Source organism: Leptinotarsa decemlineata, unplaced genomic scaffold (genome assembly GCF_025532065.1).
Source record: "Leptinotarsa decemlineata unplaced genomic scaffold, Ldec_3_MD MMD2_P_RNA_scaffold_11, whole genome shotgun sequence".
NCBI lineage: Eukaryota > Metazoa > Arthropoda > Insecta > Coleoptera > Chrysomelidae > Leptinotarsa > Leptinotarsa decemlineata.
In genome coordinates, this window is record NW_027412525.1 from 6,665,115 (window position 1) to 6,682,420 (window position 17,306).

Genomic DNA, 17,306 nt, shown 5'->3' on the forward strand with positions numbered 1-17,306 from the left:
TTGATAAACATATTTTTTGTAGTGAAATCGTATTTCATCATTCGACGACTTGGAAAATTGAAATATCGAGTAGTACGTCTTTTTATAGGTTTCGTCTGGAAATTGATTGGAAATCAGATCGTTATTTAGGATGTTTCGTTAATCAAAATTTCATGCAACTGCTTCCAAAAAATGCTACATATTTTCAAAAAATAGGAATATCGTCTGACAGAAAGGTAGTGAACTGTTTGTAGTAGAAACAGAACTTGAATTTCTTTGGACGTGCTATTAAGAGAAAAAGGTTTTTATGATATAGAGCAAGAAATTTACGTCAAATTCATTACGTTGAAAATACTTTTGTGACAATACCTGATAATGACTAAAACAAGGCATAATACGCGTATACAAAGTGACTTGGTGTTTCAAAATACGATGATATAATAAATGTGATATTATTATTGATATTATAAATTAGAAACAATTTTGTTGAAAAATTTGAAAATGAAAACTTACCTTGTATCACAATGTTCATTCATTATTATAAACGCTCGTATAAGGTTGATGAAAAACAACTCATATACATAAAATATATTCGAAATAAAGAAATATGTTTGTATGTCAATTAATATTGAATAGGAGTGCCTAACGTGTGATCCAACATGTCAGAAGGACACTTGTCTTTGTTAACCAAGTTACTATTATCAGGAGAAGCCAACTAGATGTAGATAAAAATAGCAGAAACATTAATGTAGGATGTCGTTAAAGAAAAAAATAAATAATGATCTCTTGACTTTTGTAATTTATTTTGCAATCGAAATAGGAAAAAAATGAAATTTTTCGAACCATTCTAATTTAAATCGATAGAAGAAGGCTTCATGATATAGAGCGAGGAATATAGGTCAAATTCATCATCAAACGGCTTGGAAAAATTAAATATTGAGTTGTAGATATTTTGATAGTATCTTGATAGGTTATCATTTAATTTTTGCTCAAAACTGGTATTTGAAAGTAGAAGAAAATAAAATAAAAAACAAACACAGTGAATTTAAAATATTTTATTATTTTTATCTTCACTGTGGGTGTTGGTAGTTGTTGGAGGTTGGCTCAAGTTCGGGGAGGCAGCAGGAGGTGGTGGCTCAGGTGTTTCTTGTTTCCCGTCAGAGGTGGGCTTGGGTTTGGGGAAAGAGGTAGACTCCGGTGGAACGTATTCTTCTTGTCCCGTACAAGTGCAGAATCCCCACCACTCGGGGCAAAAACTGCATCTTGCATTATCGATGATCAATCTGCAAACATTCTGACATTTATAAATTGATATTACAATTGAATTTTAGAAAAACTCACGAAAAATCTACCTCCTCATCCGAAGATGAATAATATTTTTCTTCTTCCCCCATCGAATAATACACCTTGTCATTTCTGAAAAGCAATGATTGATCAATATTTGAAAGTTAATGAAAAAATAATCACTTACGAAGAATTATTTGTGTTTTCCATAATCTGCAATAAAAAAGAATACAATGTTAAAATACGCATGATATTAGTGAAAAAGTAGAATTATTAAATAAAAATCTTTCATCAAGATTTCAAAAATAAAAATTCGAAGGATAGAAGGTATATAAAATCTAAGGTTACCACATGTTACTTTTTTTTTTTAGTGAAAGGGATGACTCATTTCCGTTAGACAACACAAAGATCGCCTTCCAAACTCATGAAAACACTTTATTACTTTGTCAACTGAGCTTTTTTTTTTTTATTAGAATAGATAATCGTTGATGTATTCGAAATATACAACCAATTCGTTAGAAAGCTGTGTGTATGTGTGTGTGCGTAAAAACAGCAAATTTTTTCATTTTGAACCATGAAAATGGTTGATTTATAGAAATCGTATTGTATGGAGACGTTGTCAGGCTGAAATTGACGATTTACTCAAAATATCATATTTTTGTGATCTCAATACATTTGAGTAATCGTTCAAATCAAAACTTGAATCTTTTACAGATAATGCGTTTGTGAAAGCCGAATTGACCTTTTTATGATTCGATTCCAACAATTTCGAAAGCAAAAGATATCGAAACGTTTCAACTAAGTTGCGGCTAAGTGCTTCATGTTTTTTCTGTAACCACAGGCTGGCGTCATTACCATCTCACCCACATATACTCACAACTACCATACATAAAAATGAAAAATGACTTGGGAATTCAGTATTGTTTCAAAATGTTGTAGTGGGCACTCATATTTTTTGCGTACCTCACTACTTGTGAAAATGTGACGAATAAAGAAGAAATGTTGCAATATTTATTTCGATATGGTTATGTCGAAAACAATAATTCTCTCGCAGATTTTGAATCGACTATGATAAGTTTTCAAGAGAAATATAATCTTCCCATAGATGGTACATTGAATTCAGATACTCTGAGTTTGATTCAAAGACCGAGGTGTGTGATCGCTGAAAACGCTTTCACGATTCAAGGTAAATGGAACAAAACATATATCAAATGGTCTTTTCCTCGAGCATCTGCCAAAATGTTGTTTGATGCTGAAAAAGCCTTCAGTTTATGGGAGGATATTTCTAATTTAAAATTCAAGTATGTTCGTTTGACGAATACCGAAAAACCTGATATAACTATATCCATGGTAAAAAGAAGACATTCATTCCGCCGAGACTGCATGGGTAATGGAATGTGTCAATCTGAATTTGATGGTCCCGGGAGAATTTTAGCTCATGCTTACCCACCTTCAAATGATGCATGTTCAGAAATTCATCTAGACAAGGACGAATCGTGGGATATTGATGGAAACGGAGGTACGAATTTTCTCATGACCCTAACTCACGAAATTGGGCATGTACTTGGATTGGGGCATAGCAGTCAAGAAACTTCCATTATGTTTCCTTGGTACCAACAAAAAACAATTCAATTAGGAAGAGATGACGAATATGCCATTACATCTTTATATGGTCAACGTAATACCACTGCAGTAAAAACAACTCAGCGTTCTACTTCTAGTAAAAAAACTTCAACGACAAATACTCCCCAAATAACGAAGAAAACATCAGCGACAAATACTCCCCAAATAACGAAGAAAACATCAACGACAAATACTCCCCAAATAACCAAGAAAACATCCAACACCTCTGAGTCCGAGATAAAAAACCTCTGCAATGTGAAAATCCCTGATTTCATGTTTTTGGCAAAAGCTCCAGAATTTCCAAATCACAGGCTATATGTAGGTTACAACAAATATTTATGGAAGCTGGATTTGAATGAGATGTCGATACCTGCGAAACCAGATAAAATTGCTGATTATATGAGTGAAAACGTTTCTGTTAAACAAATTTTTCAAAATTCAGCAGGCGATATAATTGCACTCGATAAAAATAGACGTGAATATTATGTGGCAGTATTTCCTAGCCTAGAAATCAAAGAAAATCATCCAATTCGAGTAACATCCGATATAAATGTGATATTCCAAACTAATAGCGGAAAAGGTTACATACTGTATGACAATAAATCATGCGTTGAATTTTTTGAAACACCTGGTATAATAACAACCAGAGGACGGATTTCCGATATATTTCCGAGAATTCCAGGAGATATCACAGGTGCTTTTCGATACATTGATGGACACATGTATTTTTTCAGAAAGTACACCTATTATAAATACAATCAATTCACTCGAAAAATAAGTGAAGCTGGACAATTCAATTGGAATTTATTCGGTGTTCCATGCCCTGCAGAAGGACTTTTGCACCAGCTAAAAGAACTCCTGAAGAAAATCACATCTATTTATCAATAATGACTATTTCGCAATAATGTAATCAATAAATACTTATGCAATAACTCATCCAAACGGCTCCAATACCCAGCTTAACAATCTGAAAATCATTTGAAAAAATCTCTACTCCCAGGTTACGAGCATTATCGCATTTAGGTAGTGCCTCATTGTTATGTCACATTTCAAATTGTAAGTAGGTAAATATTCAAATTCTTTTTTCTATTTCGAATCGACGAAAATGAATGAAACGCAACTTACGATTTTTCATTGATATTGTAGAGTACGCAAGGAACTAAAGCACTAGTGAAACAACACTGCTGTCGATCGTAATACTGATGTTTTTGTCAATATTTGTTTGAGAATGGCACATAAAGTCGCAAACATGCGTGAAAATAAACATGTTTATGCTTTTTACATTCGAACATTTTCGAAAGAATCGAGTCAATTCCAATGGTGGGGGTAGATCTCCAAAACTATCGAAATATGTGACTTCTTTCCCGCATTTTTTATATGCCACCCAATGTGTTTCTGGTCCACTTATTCCATCTAAATTAACAATAGCTGTCTCGTTTTGTCTTGGACCTGAAGAGGGTAATCTGTCACGCACAAAAACACCACGAAAATGTGGAATTTTCATTTTTTGTGCATAATAACTGAGATCGAGATCAGTAAGAGGCCTCTGCGGTAGGGGTTCAATTAGTTTTTTGTTTTGTTCGTGGCTTTGTATGGTTTTAAATATAGTCCTGAACCTTTACGGTATGGTTTGAGGTATATTCCACTTCCGCGTTTACCCAATGCTACAGCCTCCATGATTTTATTGTGGCGATTGGCTTCCATTAAAGCCGCTTTGCTGGCTTTTGTCAAATTCACGGCCTTGGTAATACCAGCAGCGGCTCCCGCCAAACTCCCTAGTGCGGATAGTCCAGCAAAAATTGGTATCAATGGCAAAAGTCCACCGATCTTGGAAACAGGAATTATGCGTGGTGTGCGGATTTTCTTCTTTCCACCGGCAGTTTTGAGGTATTTACGTGCCGCCTGCAATGCCACAGTGATAAGCTTTTTTGCTATTATTCGTCACAAATTGATTCCCACCAGCTTTCTTCAATACATTTCGCACTTTATGGACTATCCCAGCACCAAATGCAACTTTTCTAATTTTATTTTTCTTCGTTTGTTTCCTCTTACATTTTTTCTTATTGGTACTACAACCCATGCCCATATGTCTTTTTGTTTTCATAATATTCGTGACAAGTAATGTAGCTGCTCTATCCCCAATACTCGCGTCCTTCGATTTAACCCTATCCCAAGCGCTGTATTCAAGTTCTTTGTCGGCTATATGTCTTACTACAAGATCGGATGGAAGCTTAGAATATTGAATATCGTGTTTTTTGCATTCAAAATCTAATTTATTGATTCCAGGATCGTTGCGAGCTAAACGTTGTTTCAATTTTGTACCCGGTCCACAGTATTGATAACCTCCGGGTAAATGTAATTCGAAAGGAAAATTGTTTATTAAATCATTAACAAAACCACAACCTCTTTTAATTTCACGATCACTTTCAATACGTCCGTATCGTTTGATGGTACACATTGAAATGAATAAGCTAATAACATTTATATAGTCTCCAACCACGGCACGATGCGCATTGTAAAACAGAAAGAAAAGTTTGCCGTAGATAATCTAGATGAGAAATATGGGTGTGGATTGAATGGACAAAGGGTATTCAGACATGGTCCACTACTTCTATCATCAGTTCGAGGACTCATTATAGGACCTTCAAATTGTGGAAAGACGAATGCAATGATATCACTATTAACACATCCACAAGGACTGAGATTTAGAAATGTGTATCTCTATTCGAAATCACTCAATCAACCTAAATATCAGTACTTGCGAAATGTTTTGGAACCTATAAAAGGATTAGGTTTTTATACATTCAACAATAATGCTGAAATAGTGGAACCCTCCGACGCTGAGCCTAATTCTGTTTTCATTTTTGATGATGTGATATGTGAAAAGCAGGATATTATTAGATCGTATTTCTGTATGGGACGTCATAAGGATGTTGATTGTTTTTATCTAGCACAGACATATTCACGGGTACCCAAACAATTAGTGCGTGACAATACCAATTTCATTATAATGTTCAAACAAGATGAGACGAATTTACACCACATTTATTCAGATCATGTTTCACCCGATGTAACATTCAAACAATTCCAATTGATGTGCGTTAAATGCTGGGAGGACCAATATGGATTTCTAGTCATTGATAAGGACAAAAAAATAGATGAAGGTAGATATCACAAAGGATTCGATAGTTTTATATATCCATGATCTTATTATTCAAACTTATTCGATCACTGAATATTGTAGAGGTCACTTCATTAGTGAATTGAGCTATAATTTAAAAAGAGCAATATGAATACGAAAAATGATCCTGAAAATAAAAATAGTGAAATGAATTTGAAACGTCAACTAGTAGAGACAACAGAAGCTGTCAGGCAGAAATTCAACTCTATCAAGAATGATAATATTGAAAATCGTACAACACTTGAGAAATTGTATGAGCCCATAACGAAACCATTGACTGTTTTATCATCAAACGCTACTTCGAAATCATCAATGTTATCGTCAACCCATGGAAATGTTCAATCTACTTCAAATTATCCCATGAGTACTCCAGTAGGAAGAAAACAATCTTTTGGTAGTGTATCATCTGTGAATAGTGACACGAGCACACTTCAAGACGATATGAGAACAACTCTATTCGAAACACCATCATCGTCCCACATCAATTCTTCGGAACATGACTCCTCACCTAATATGAATGAAAATGTTTTGGCGAAACATTTGAATAATGTAAAATCTAGAAATTCAGCATATGATGGAACATTTGGTGTACGTATGGATCCTATTACACAAAAGCTGAAAATGGGAAGTCTAGTGGTACATTTCAAAGATGGAAACATTTCATTTTGGGATGCTAATAAAGTGAAAAAATATGAATGCGCAGGTACTCCAGACTTGTATGATATGATCTTTTGAAGAATCCGCAAGATGTTGATAATGAAGAAACTTGTCAAGTATATTCCAAAATATTGAAAATAACGAATGCTCCATATAAACAATATCATCTGAAGAATGGTTTTAAAAACACAAATTCTAAAAAATTTCGTGAAGTTATCAAACCTCTATTAGACTCACAACAATATCCAATAAGAAGTAGAATTGGTGGAGCACTCAAACGAAAGAAAATGGAGAAAACATATAATTCTAAACCTGTGAATTATGTGAAGGGGAATTCACCGAAAGAGTTAGTTGCTCGTCTACGACTATTGGTAGCCTCAAAGTCAGCTGGGCATACTGGACATGACAATGAAATAATTTCAATAATTGAAGAATTACATGAAGAAGGTATGATATATTGATATATCCTCAAGTAATGATCACTATCATATCATCATTCAATGCAGTAACATTATCAACTTTTCCCTTTAATCATTTTGAAATAGAATGACTAATGAAATAAGTGATGTCAAACGACAAGTTGTTAATGAATTACATAGACCTGCAAGACGTAATTTTCATAGGAGAATAACCACCATTCAAAGGTTTTGCAGATCTATGGCAAATAGATCTAGCTGAACTACAACCTTATGCAAAAAGTAATAAAGGATACCGATATATACTTGTAGTGATTGATTGTTACTCAAAATATTTGTGGACTGTAGCAGTTGAAGATAAAACAGGTAGTACAATAACTAATGCAATGAAATATGTACTGAAGGAAGCCAAGTTTTCCCCCAAACATATACAAAGCGATCAAGGGAAAGAATTTTTTAATAGAAGCTTCTCATCTCTCATGCGAGAATATAATATCAATCATTATTCAACATTTAGCACAAAGAAGGCGGCTATAGCAGAAAGAGTGATTCGTACAATAAAGGCATGGCTCTACAAGGAATTTTCGATGAGAGGTCACCACAAATGGCTTGATATTCTTCCAATTATAACTAGTAGATATAACAATAAAGTTCATCGTACAATAGGTATGGCACTCATCAATGTTGATTCAACAACAAAATTGAAATTCAAAGGTATCACTGGAATTGGAGGAAAACAAAGTATACCCAAATTCCAATTGAATGATATTGTACGTATAAGCAAGTACAAAAATATTTTTGAAAAGTCTTACACTGCGAACTTTACCACGGAGCTCTTCAAGATTGTTAAAATTATTAAAACCACCCCAACGACTTATAATCCTGAAGATATGAATGAACAACCGATTAGAGAATGTTTTTTTTACGAAGAAGAGTTATTACGAACCAAGAATCCTGACGTATATCTGATTGAGAAGGTGTTGAAGAGAAGAAAAAATAAAATATTTGTAAAGTGGTTAGGCCTTCCTAGCGAACAAAATTCTTGAATTGATTAATCAAATATGGTTTAAATGTATCTACTATTATATTTACGAATAAAGTAATGTTAAAGTTCATTTTTGTTTTTATTTCAATTATAAATATGTGAATTGAAAAATATTGCAGCGATAAACGTTGCCCCAGCCATTCGCAACGTTCTGTGTATACCAAACCAAATCAATTGTATACTCCATTCCCGCTTATATTTTTCAACTCACGATAATGAAAACACATTATCATTCCCAAAACTGATCGCCGTCACTTTGAAATGCAGTCTCCAACTCTTTTCGCCAATTATCTCTCTCATAAAGTTGAGTCGACTTCTCAAGGTCTGCCTGAACTTGCATTCTCGAACGTTGATTGAATTGATTATCTTTAACAATTTTTGAACGGAGTTCATCTGCATCCGTACACATTTTAGCCAATTCAACCTTCGCTAATGCAATCTTAGCATCTAATGCTTGAAGAGTTTCCTTATTAGCATTAATAGCCCGCTCACTCTTTTCAAGTTCTGCAATAGCCATCTGCGCCTTCACAAGGCGGCATTTTGCTTTTTTTTTCATTTCTCCAAACCGATGTAGAGGACTGAAAGAAGATAGCGATTCAGCTTTCAAATCATCATTCATTTCTTTAGGTGAACCTTTTGGCTTCCTCTTCGATCTGTCACTTTTCGTTGTGGGTTTTTTCTCTCGCACAACACTTTTCGACTGTTTCTTTTCTCTGAAGTCAGTGACAATCGATGAAGATGCATTAGTAACCTTCCTCTTGATTGTTCTAGATTTCTTATCAACACCAAGAGGAAGGGTAGATGAAGGGTGTTTGAGTGGTGATGATTGCGAAACGATTGGATTTTCATTAACAATTTGCTCATTTGGTTCCGGCATATTTGCGAAGTTGACAAAGTCGTTAATATCAAAATCATTTATCGAATCTTGACTCGATAAATGTAATACTGGAATATTTTCAAAATTAGTGTCGATATCAACAAGTGGTGAACCATCTTCAGCAATCAACAACAGCATAGAGCTCATGGTAATGATTATTTAGGTCTGAGGAATGATATGTGATAGCAATAGAATGTGAATAGGAAAGGTGATGATGTTACTGATACTTCACCTTTTATAGAAGAAAATAAACTAACGCATGCGTGCTTCTATCAACTAGCCCACTCTTTCATTGACTAGCACATGCGCTCTTTCACTAAACTGTTCACGCATGTGACGATCTTTGTCATTCAAGAGGAACATTTTGTTGCATGCATTTCAAAATGTTAGAAAATAACACAAATAGATCCAAAATGATATATTTATTAATAACAGAAGACAATGACATTAATAAAACAAAAAAAAAATTAAAAGTGTTGATGTGTCCCTGTCGTTGTAGAATGTTCTTTGATTCTTGTCCTCAATATTTGTTGATCATGTGTCAGACAGCAACATTGAAGGAAATGAATTCTCCCATTGGGGTAGAGTTGACCAACCTTCTCACACAGATCCCAAGTACTTCTACATGAAGTGCATACATGATTCCAACAATTCGTTGTGTATGTATCACAACGCAAACAACGTAGCAGCGGAGCTGGAATAGCAGCACAGGTAGCACAAATATTTCTACAAATACCCATATTATTGGATATTATAGGTTCGGAACACTTCAGGCACTGTAACTGTTGCTGACGATATTCTATTTTTGGCCGCTTCGGTGGATGAGATGGAGGCGACAGCTGAATCCGCGACGTACGATCATTGCACATACCAGTGCAAGGATTAATTGTTTCCTTAGGTCTACTTATTTGGCAAAAGTAGCACACAATAGCCCCACTATCATCATTGGGTAGACACACACTTTTGGTTTTTCATCCCACTCTTTTGGAAACGGCATTTTTACTAATTCGTTTAGAAATAATAAGAGATGACTTATAGAAACTCTGACTGCACTCTCTTACAACGACATTCTCTATTTATACAAATTAACATCATGTGAAAATATAGTGGTGAAACTTATCCTTCTCTCCCACTCAAAACGAGTCAAGTGGTAGGTGGGAGTCGTACCACTTCCACTTCCTATTCAATCATATAAGTCAACTTACCATCCTGAAGTTCATTCATTCACTCTACAACTGTGAACAAACAAGTGTGAGCAAACAACAAGATGAATTCTGGAAAAATAGCTGCTGCATTGAATAACATGTCTGCTATTGATGAAAATAATTGGATAGACGACTCAGATGATGAGGATGTCAACATTCCACTAGAGGAAGTGATAGTTGAAGAAGAAGATATTGGAGTCGATGAAGACGTGATAGATGAAGTTGAAAATGAGGCCAATGAAGATGATGACGTGGTGGAGTTTGAGGGGGTTGTGGATGGAGAAGAAGACGATGAAGGGATTGTAGCTGACTCTACTGAAGGAGATGGTGCTTTGAGGATCGGTATGCGAATGCTCAATGTCAGTGAGACATTAGAAGATCCATTGGACTTATATTGTGCAATGGATGCATACGTGTTGATCAGCACAATTGATGGTGGTAACAAGAAACTATGTTGGTGCTGTTTTCGTTTTTATTCACACAGAAATAACAATGGAGGGTGGTATCATCATGTCAACACCCACAACACCGTCTCTATTATGGAAATGGGGCAGAATTGGTGTGATGCTTGCGAGAGGCCCCTAACAAACTTCACCCGAGTGTCGACATGCATTATATGTAACAATGTCAAACCTTTGGCACAATAACCGTGGACCTACTGGTCAAAAAAAACAACAGCCCTTTTCAGGGCTACATAATTCACACAAACAGTAGTAGTAGAATTCACAGATTATGTGACAAATGACTAATTTGACTAAAAAAGTCGAAGTTAGAATTTTGTTAATCATTGAATATCTGTGCATATGATGAGTACTTCTTTGACTGAAAAGTCAAAGTTGGGAATATATATATATATATATATATATATATATATATATATATTTATATATATATATATATATATATATATATATATATATATATATATATATATATATATATATGTATATATATATATATGGTTGTTTGTTGCCTTTAATTGTAGCCCTGAAAAGGGCTGTTTTTTTCCTATTAATCCATACAATGGTATGGGCTAGCGCTCCTCATCATCAGAAACAATGATGATGGTGTCATCATCTGAATCATCTGTATCTGATGATATACTGATGATGTCGTCCTCATATTCATCTGAATCAGATGATATACTAATTATATCATCCGCATGATCGTGTAGCTCGTTTTCCTCTCGATCGTCTAACTCTACATCTACTTCCTCTTGCATACGTTCATCTACGCGTTCTGGGAAATTATCAGGAAGATCATAGATGCGTTGCAGAAATTCTGCGAAGCTTGTATTGGAATGAGTGAGTGTTGAATCTATTTCATGTACCTGGATGGGTCCTGTACTTGATATAGAATACTCTGGTACACTCATCGGTTCGGTAGTGAAATCAGCACTCGACATTGTGAAAGAATGATTTAGAACTGGGATTGATGCTATATTTATATCAAAAAAAATTGGAGGGGTGAAGTGTAAATGTAAAAAAAATTAGTGTTTGAAATTCGAAAGCAACAAGAATGACAATCTTCATGGAACTCTGAGTGATAATTAAGAAAAAACTGATAAGAGAGAGGGAAAAGACACTGCCCCAACCTCCCAATGTCCTGTGTACACCAACCAACAGTATGTGTACTCCTAGGAAAGGATTAGGGATTGATTAGGGGGTTGATTTGGGGTAAGGGATTCATTCTATTAGGATAGGAGATGGTGGAGGACTATCCTCGATGAGGATTGGCGGGTCAGGAGGATCTTCCTCATCGGACTCGTCGGACTCGTAGGAGTCGCCCCACTCATCGAGCTCGTCATCTCCGTACCAGTTCCAGAACTCATGATGATCCTCAGCTGATTGGGAAGGATCCGGGTACTCACTGTCCGAAAGGTCTGCTTGGTCGGTCCCGGTGACGTGTAACACTTGCACCCTGTAATCATGATCCGGGAAGTCGGGCTCAAGCGAGTGAGGTGATGTGGTGGAAGTAACAAATCCTTCCTGATAGTTCTCCCAGTAATTAAACTGATACCCCGGGTAGCTGTATGGTTTGCTAGTTGAATCAGGTTCCATCTCGAAGCTAGCTGATCAACTGAATATTTCATCAGATGATTCCTACTTTTATACTTTTGAAAGAGAGTGGGGGAGGAGTGGGGAGGATAGGGGATTAAGTGGGAATGAATTGCAAAATGACATGAGCTATATTCAATGAAAGAGATAATCGAATGAATAAGATACAATATGAATTATATGAAATTATACTTATTGATTTCATTGTGAAACATGTCTTTTAGAACTAATAAGGGAGAGGAAGGAAGACGCTGCCCCAAACCTCGCAGTGCCTTGTGTACACCAACCAAAAAGTGGGTACTCCGTGGAGAGAAAGGAAAGGAAAGAAATGGATGGGAGACACGATTACATATTGTCATCAGAATTGAGTTCATTCTCAATTCTGCGTAAGAAAGCCAGCCGCATCGACCACTGGGCAGCAGCTTCTGGATCAGCATCCATATTAGGATCCGGATACTCTATGTCCGACCTTTGCCCATCGTCAGTGCTTGTAACATGAAGCACTTGAATCCGGAAATCAATGCTCCAAAACGTTGAAGGACCTCTATGTGGCTCTGTAGTGGAATCGACTTCCATGTCCACGTCCAAATCGTCGTCGTTGTCGTTGTCACTCCTGTAGTCAGGAGCTCTAGGTTCTGACAAAGGTTTCAACTGGGGTCCGGTCGTGGAATCAGCTTCCTGAGTTGTTGACATGCTGGCGATAGCTACTCAACTGAATATTACATTGAGGAACTCCTACATTTATACTCTTCAAATGAAGAGGGTGGGAGTGGCAGGTAGGTAGGGGTTATGCAATGTTAAAATGAATAATATGAAATATACTAATTGATTTCATTATGAAACACGTCTTTTCTTTTTTAATTTTCTTCCTAAGAGATTATTTACAAGAGATTAAATTGATGTGAGGTATTTGTCTAGAAGAATTTGGAATTGAAATAAAAAATGAAAATAATAATAGGACGAAGTGAAGAAAAATGCTCCAACCATCTCATTGTTCAATGTGTACCAAACCAAAACAATGTACACCCTTTATTTCACTTCTTTCTTTATTTTTCTAAAATTACAAATATAAACTTAAAACTATCATAATTTAATAATCCTAATCAACCTAAAACTAATCTATCTGCACTTAATCTACGGAAAAGTCTTGACAAATTCCACCAACTTTTTATACGTCTCTATCGAAGAGGTCTTTGCTCTACACCTTTCCTCCAGAGATGCATACTTCCGATCTAGTTCGGCCATTTTTTCCGCTAATTGTCTCCGTTGGTCAACAATTTCAGACTTTTCGCGGTTCATGTTAACCAACGCGGCCTCACTTAATCGGGCTGCATGTTCTGCTTCCTTACATCTCTGTAGGAAACCGCTCAATATCTCACTGACCTCTCCGAGAGGTTGTCGCACTTGTGGCACCAACACTTGGGGAATCGCCGGTGTTGCTGGCAGCGGTGATAGCGGCACCGCCAATGGGGTCAATACAACGCACTCCGGAGAAGGCGCCCTAGGTGTTTCCACTGCTGGTGCTGCTGCGGGCGGCGTGGAGGGCCTTACATTCTTACGAGTGATCGACCAACTACCTGCATAAGGATTAGTCTTATTGCAAGTAGCTCAGTACTTCTCAATAGGACCAAGCCTCGCTGCAGGTCGTTGACAAACCTTCTTCACAACCTTGACTTCCTCCTCCTCCTCGAACAAGTCAGGGCTGACAGATCGGGCCCTAACTCTCGAAGTGGCTGCCTTCTCCTGCTCGTTCACAGGCATGATGGATGCCACCGCATTGTTTAACTCCTGGGTGTTGGATGCCATTCTGAAAATGTAAAATAATACAAAGTTAGTTGATATAAAAAAAAAGAAATAACATTGTTAACTTACTCAAAATTCTGCTTCTTCACCGGACTGGAGTGGACTGAGCTGGAGTGGACTGGCCTGCTCTGTTTGACTTGAGTCGTCGTACTGATTGTTGAGAAGCGTGCTCCTCGGGGTATCAACATCGTTGGGAGTGGAGGGAATGAGGGGGGCGTACATGCGCAATGGCGTGAATGGGGTGGGGCGAGCAATGGTGGGAAGTGGGCGGGGCTAGCAATGGTGGAAAGGAAGCGGGCCGCGCTCCGCACGGCCTCCGGCCTGATTCGCTACGCCACAATTCACCATGTTCGTTCAATTAATACATCATCTGTTGGTTTTGTTTCGGTTCTATCATTCCTAACCTAACCTAACCTAACGTTTCTCCAGGCCTAACCTAACCTACCCTAATCTACCCTAACCTAACCTAACCTAACATTTCTCCAGAACTAACCTAACCTAACCTAACCTAATTCGCGCGCGGAATGCATTCACCATGCCCGTTCAATTAATACGTCATCTGTTGGTTTTGGTTCTATTATTCTAACATTTGGATTAATGTCCAGTCCTGGATATCCCAGTCCATCTGATACCCTGACTTCATGTTTTTTCTCCAAAACTTCAACTCTCTGTTCCAGTACATTATACTTTTTCATTGTAGTCGCTGTTATGTTAGACATAGCATCATATTTCTTCATTGTAGACGCTGTTATGTCAGACATTTTTATCTCTACATCACTTGTAAGTTTGTCAAATTTACGAGTGAAAGTTATCCGAGCCTCTGCAATTTTATCATCGAATGCTTGACGTGCATCGCGAGCAACATTACCAATTGTGGATTTTATTGCAGCTTGTAGGGCTACAAGTATGACCTCTTTTGTTCCATTAATTCCCTCCTCAAGATATGATACAGTTACACAATCACTCTTGTCAATTGGTTCCCTTGTATTTTTCAATATTTTTCTTTGCATGTCATAATGACCATCTTTTGTTAATTTAAATCCATTCCCGGGAGGACCTCGAATGATATTACCACCCCATTTTCTTTTTCTACCAAACTTATCTATCGTTTTAGACATTCTGCACCCTACGATGATTCTTTTTAAACTGATATTTCTTTCATTTACATTATGCTATATACTTTGCAGTAATTGGTTATGAGAAATATAAGTGAAACAAATAACATTTTTTTATCATTTTTATATTCATCAAAGTAACTTGACAAAAGTAATACTTCAATGTAAAAAAATCACAATGAAATAATCACAAATAATGAATGTTCCGGTTTGAAGGAAAAAGCAACAACAACACTTCGAATGTTAATTCAGTTATTCATCTCAACAGTCAACAAATTAATAAGTTGGTCTAAGGCGCTCTCTTGAGAAAAACAATGAACGATTTCAGACACCCAACGAATGTTGTCATTAGGATCATTTCGATAAAACTCTATATCGCTATGACTCCATGGAAGAGTTCGAGTGGTATTCGGAATGATGAATCTTTTGTCGTCGTGATATGATAATGAGACTTTATTTTTCAATTCAGTGTAAATATCATGTAATACGCTTCTAAATGAGTTCATCTTCCTGAATATCATACCTCCTTCTTCAATGATTATTTCATAGTCTTCACATGTCAATTCATCCTTTATAACAGATCGTTTGACGCCTTTGGCCTTCTTCAGTTCACCATCAACAGATTTCACATAATACGCTTTAGCACCTGTACCGTAAAAGCTGATTATTGGATCATTTGGGAATTCATCCTTGAAATTGCCCAGAACTGACTTTGTCACTGGGATATTGAATTGGTTTCCCATTTTATAATATATATTATGTATATTATTTTTGATGAATTCATATAAATTGTCAGTATTCACTTTGAGAATAAGGGAGTCGGTATCAGTGTAGAGTAAGGACGCATCTTCTCCAAACTGTTGTTTGATACATCCATAGAAAAAATCATACATAACTGTTTTAGATAATTCCAGAATGGAAAATCCCAAATACAATGGTTTATCATAATGAACTTTTACTCTAGCCAATTCAATAGCAACAAAATTCTCAGTAAAAATGGAGCATTTTTTGAAATTTGGTCGCGATGTTAGGAATCACACGTTAAAAGGTAAGACCTCGTTAGCTCGCACAAGTTTCTCAACTTTTGAGAGTTGTCGTTCGTATGGGGGCGGCAGCTGATTAACGGAAAAACAGATTTTAAACAGATTTTTTTTAAACAGATTTTTAACAGATTTTTTTCAAACAGATATGAGACAACTAGCACCTATAGTTCTTTTTTTATATTTTCCCAATGTGTAATGAGTCTAACATCAATTCTATTGTCTACGTTTTCCATTGTTTTCCCATAGACTGCATTATTCATTAGTTTGTAGAAATCTTTTTCAGATTTGTTATTAGACCGATTACGCATTTCAATATTCAAATCTATATAGGGCTTCATCCAACATGATTGCTTGAACCTCAAAACTCTGTGTGTGTTTATCACTATCAAGCCGTGATTGACAGCTTGCTGTAAGTTTCTACAGTGAACAATATATTTTCTTTTATCGTTTAAATTTGGAATTAATTTCGGAACTTTCGATTTTGCATATGGAGGTATCAAACGTTCAACTAAGAATGGAAAATCGGAATGTTTATTGTGAAGCTCTAGGGGATAATGTATATCCACTTCCAATACATATCCATAAGGACTATCAACATCCACATTCATTATATCAAGATTGAGAGGTGTTAACCATGAAAATTCACCTGTTGGTAATGATTGCGGCATGCTGTGACCATATAGATTTGTTGCATCCAATCATTATCTGATATATATTCACAATTGAGTTTATCATAAAATTGATTTTTGGTTGGAAGTCTTGGATGATTCAGTTTGTCGATGTCATCAACAAAACTATAGGGAAATACACCTTTCTTTCTCATCAAATTGAAATTTTCAATTTGTGGGAAATGTTTGCGCATCTCGATACACTGATCAGATGTTAAATTGGCTCCTAAATTCTCCAAAGAACTAGGCATGAATCTGAAACTATCAATGAATCTCATTTTCAAATAATTCTTCTTCGCCCTACCATCTTTATCCGTATAGGAGTGTGTAAAGAGATGTTTTGTGAAAGATAT

General features: G+C 36.2%; 2 protein-coding genes across 4 annotated transcripts in view; both read right to left on the reverse strand.

The window, feature by feature from the left end:
* Positions 1-1,019: 1,019 nt before the first annotated feature.
* LOC141480548 (uncharacterized) lies at positions 1,020-9,209 on the reverse strand. 3 transcript variants are annotated; one of them, XR_012464419.1, is made up of 4 exons: positions 4,012-9,209; positions 1,451-1,476; positions 1,321-1,395; positions 1,020-1,262 (listed from the first exon to the last, which is right to left on the reverse strand). XR_012464419.1 is itself a non-coding variant. In XM_074170698.1 (4 exons), the coding sequence occupies exons 2-4, from the start codon at positions 1,471-1,473 to the stop codon at positions 1,025-1,027; spliced, it is 336 nt and encodes a 111-aa protein (XP_074026799.1). In that variant the 5' UTR covers positions 1,474-1,476; positions 4,012-5,230; the 3' UTR covers positions 1,020-1,024. The 3 variants fall into 3 exon arrangements, 2 of the variants coding, with proteins under 2 accessions (XP_074026799.1, XP_074026792.1); XM_074170698.1 differs by having other exon boundaries at positions 4,012-5,230; XM_074170691.1 differs by lacking the exon at positions 4,012-9,209 and having other exon boundaries at positions 1,451-1,587.
* A 4,723-nt stretch (positions 9,210-13,932) lies between these two features.
* LOC141480556 (uncharacterized) overlaps positions 13,933-17,306 on the reverse strand; it is a 285,808-nt gene continuing 282,434 nt past the window's right edge. The window contains exon 2 of the mRNA XM_074170706.1: positions 13,933-14,131. Coding sequence (XP_074026807.1) covers positions 13,933-14,131 — 199 coding nt within the window. The remainder of the gene's footprint in view (positions 14,132-17,306) is intronic.

Coding starts and splice junctions, on each gene's coding strand:
- LOC141480548 (XM_074170691.1), bottom strand. CDS start 1,512: ATGCGTATTTTAACATTGTATTCTTTTTTATTGCAGATTATGGAAAAC. Junction 1,396..1,450: donor GAAAACACAAATAATTCTTC/GTAAGTGATTAT, acceptor ATTGCTTTTCAG/AAATGACAAGGTGTATTATT. Junction 1,263..1,320: donor GATGAGGAGGTAGATTTTTC/GTGAGTTTTTCT, acceptor GAATGTTTGCAG/ATTGATCATCGATAATGCAA.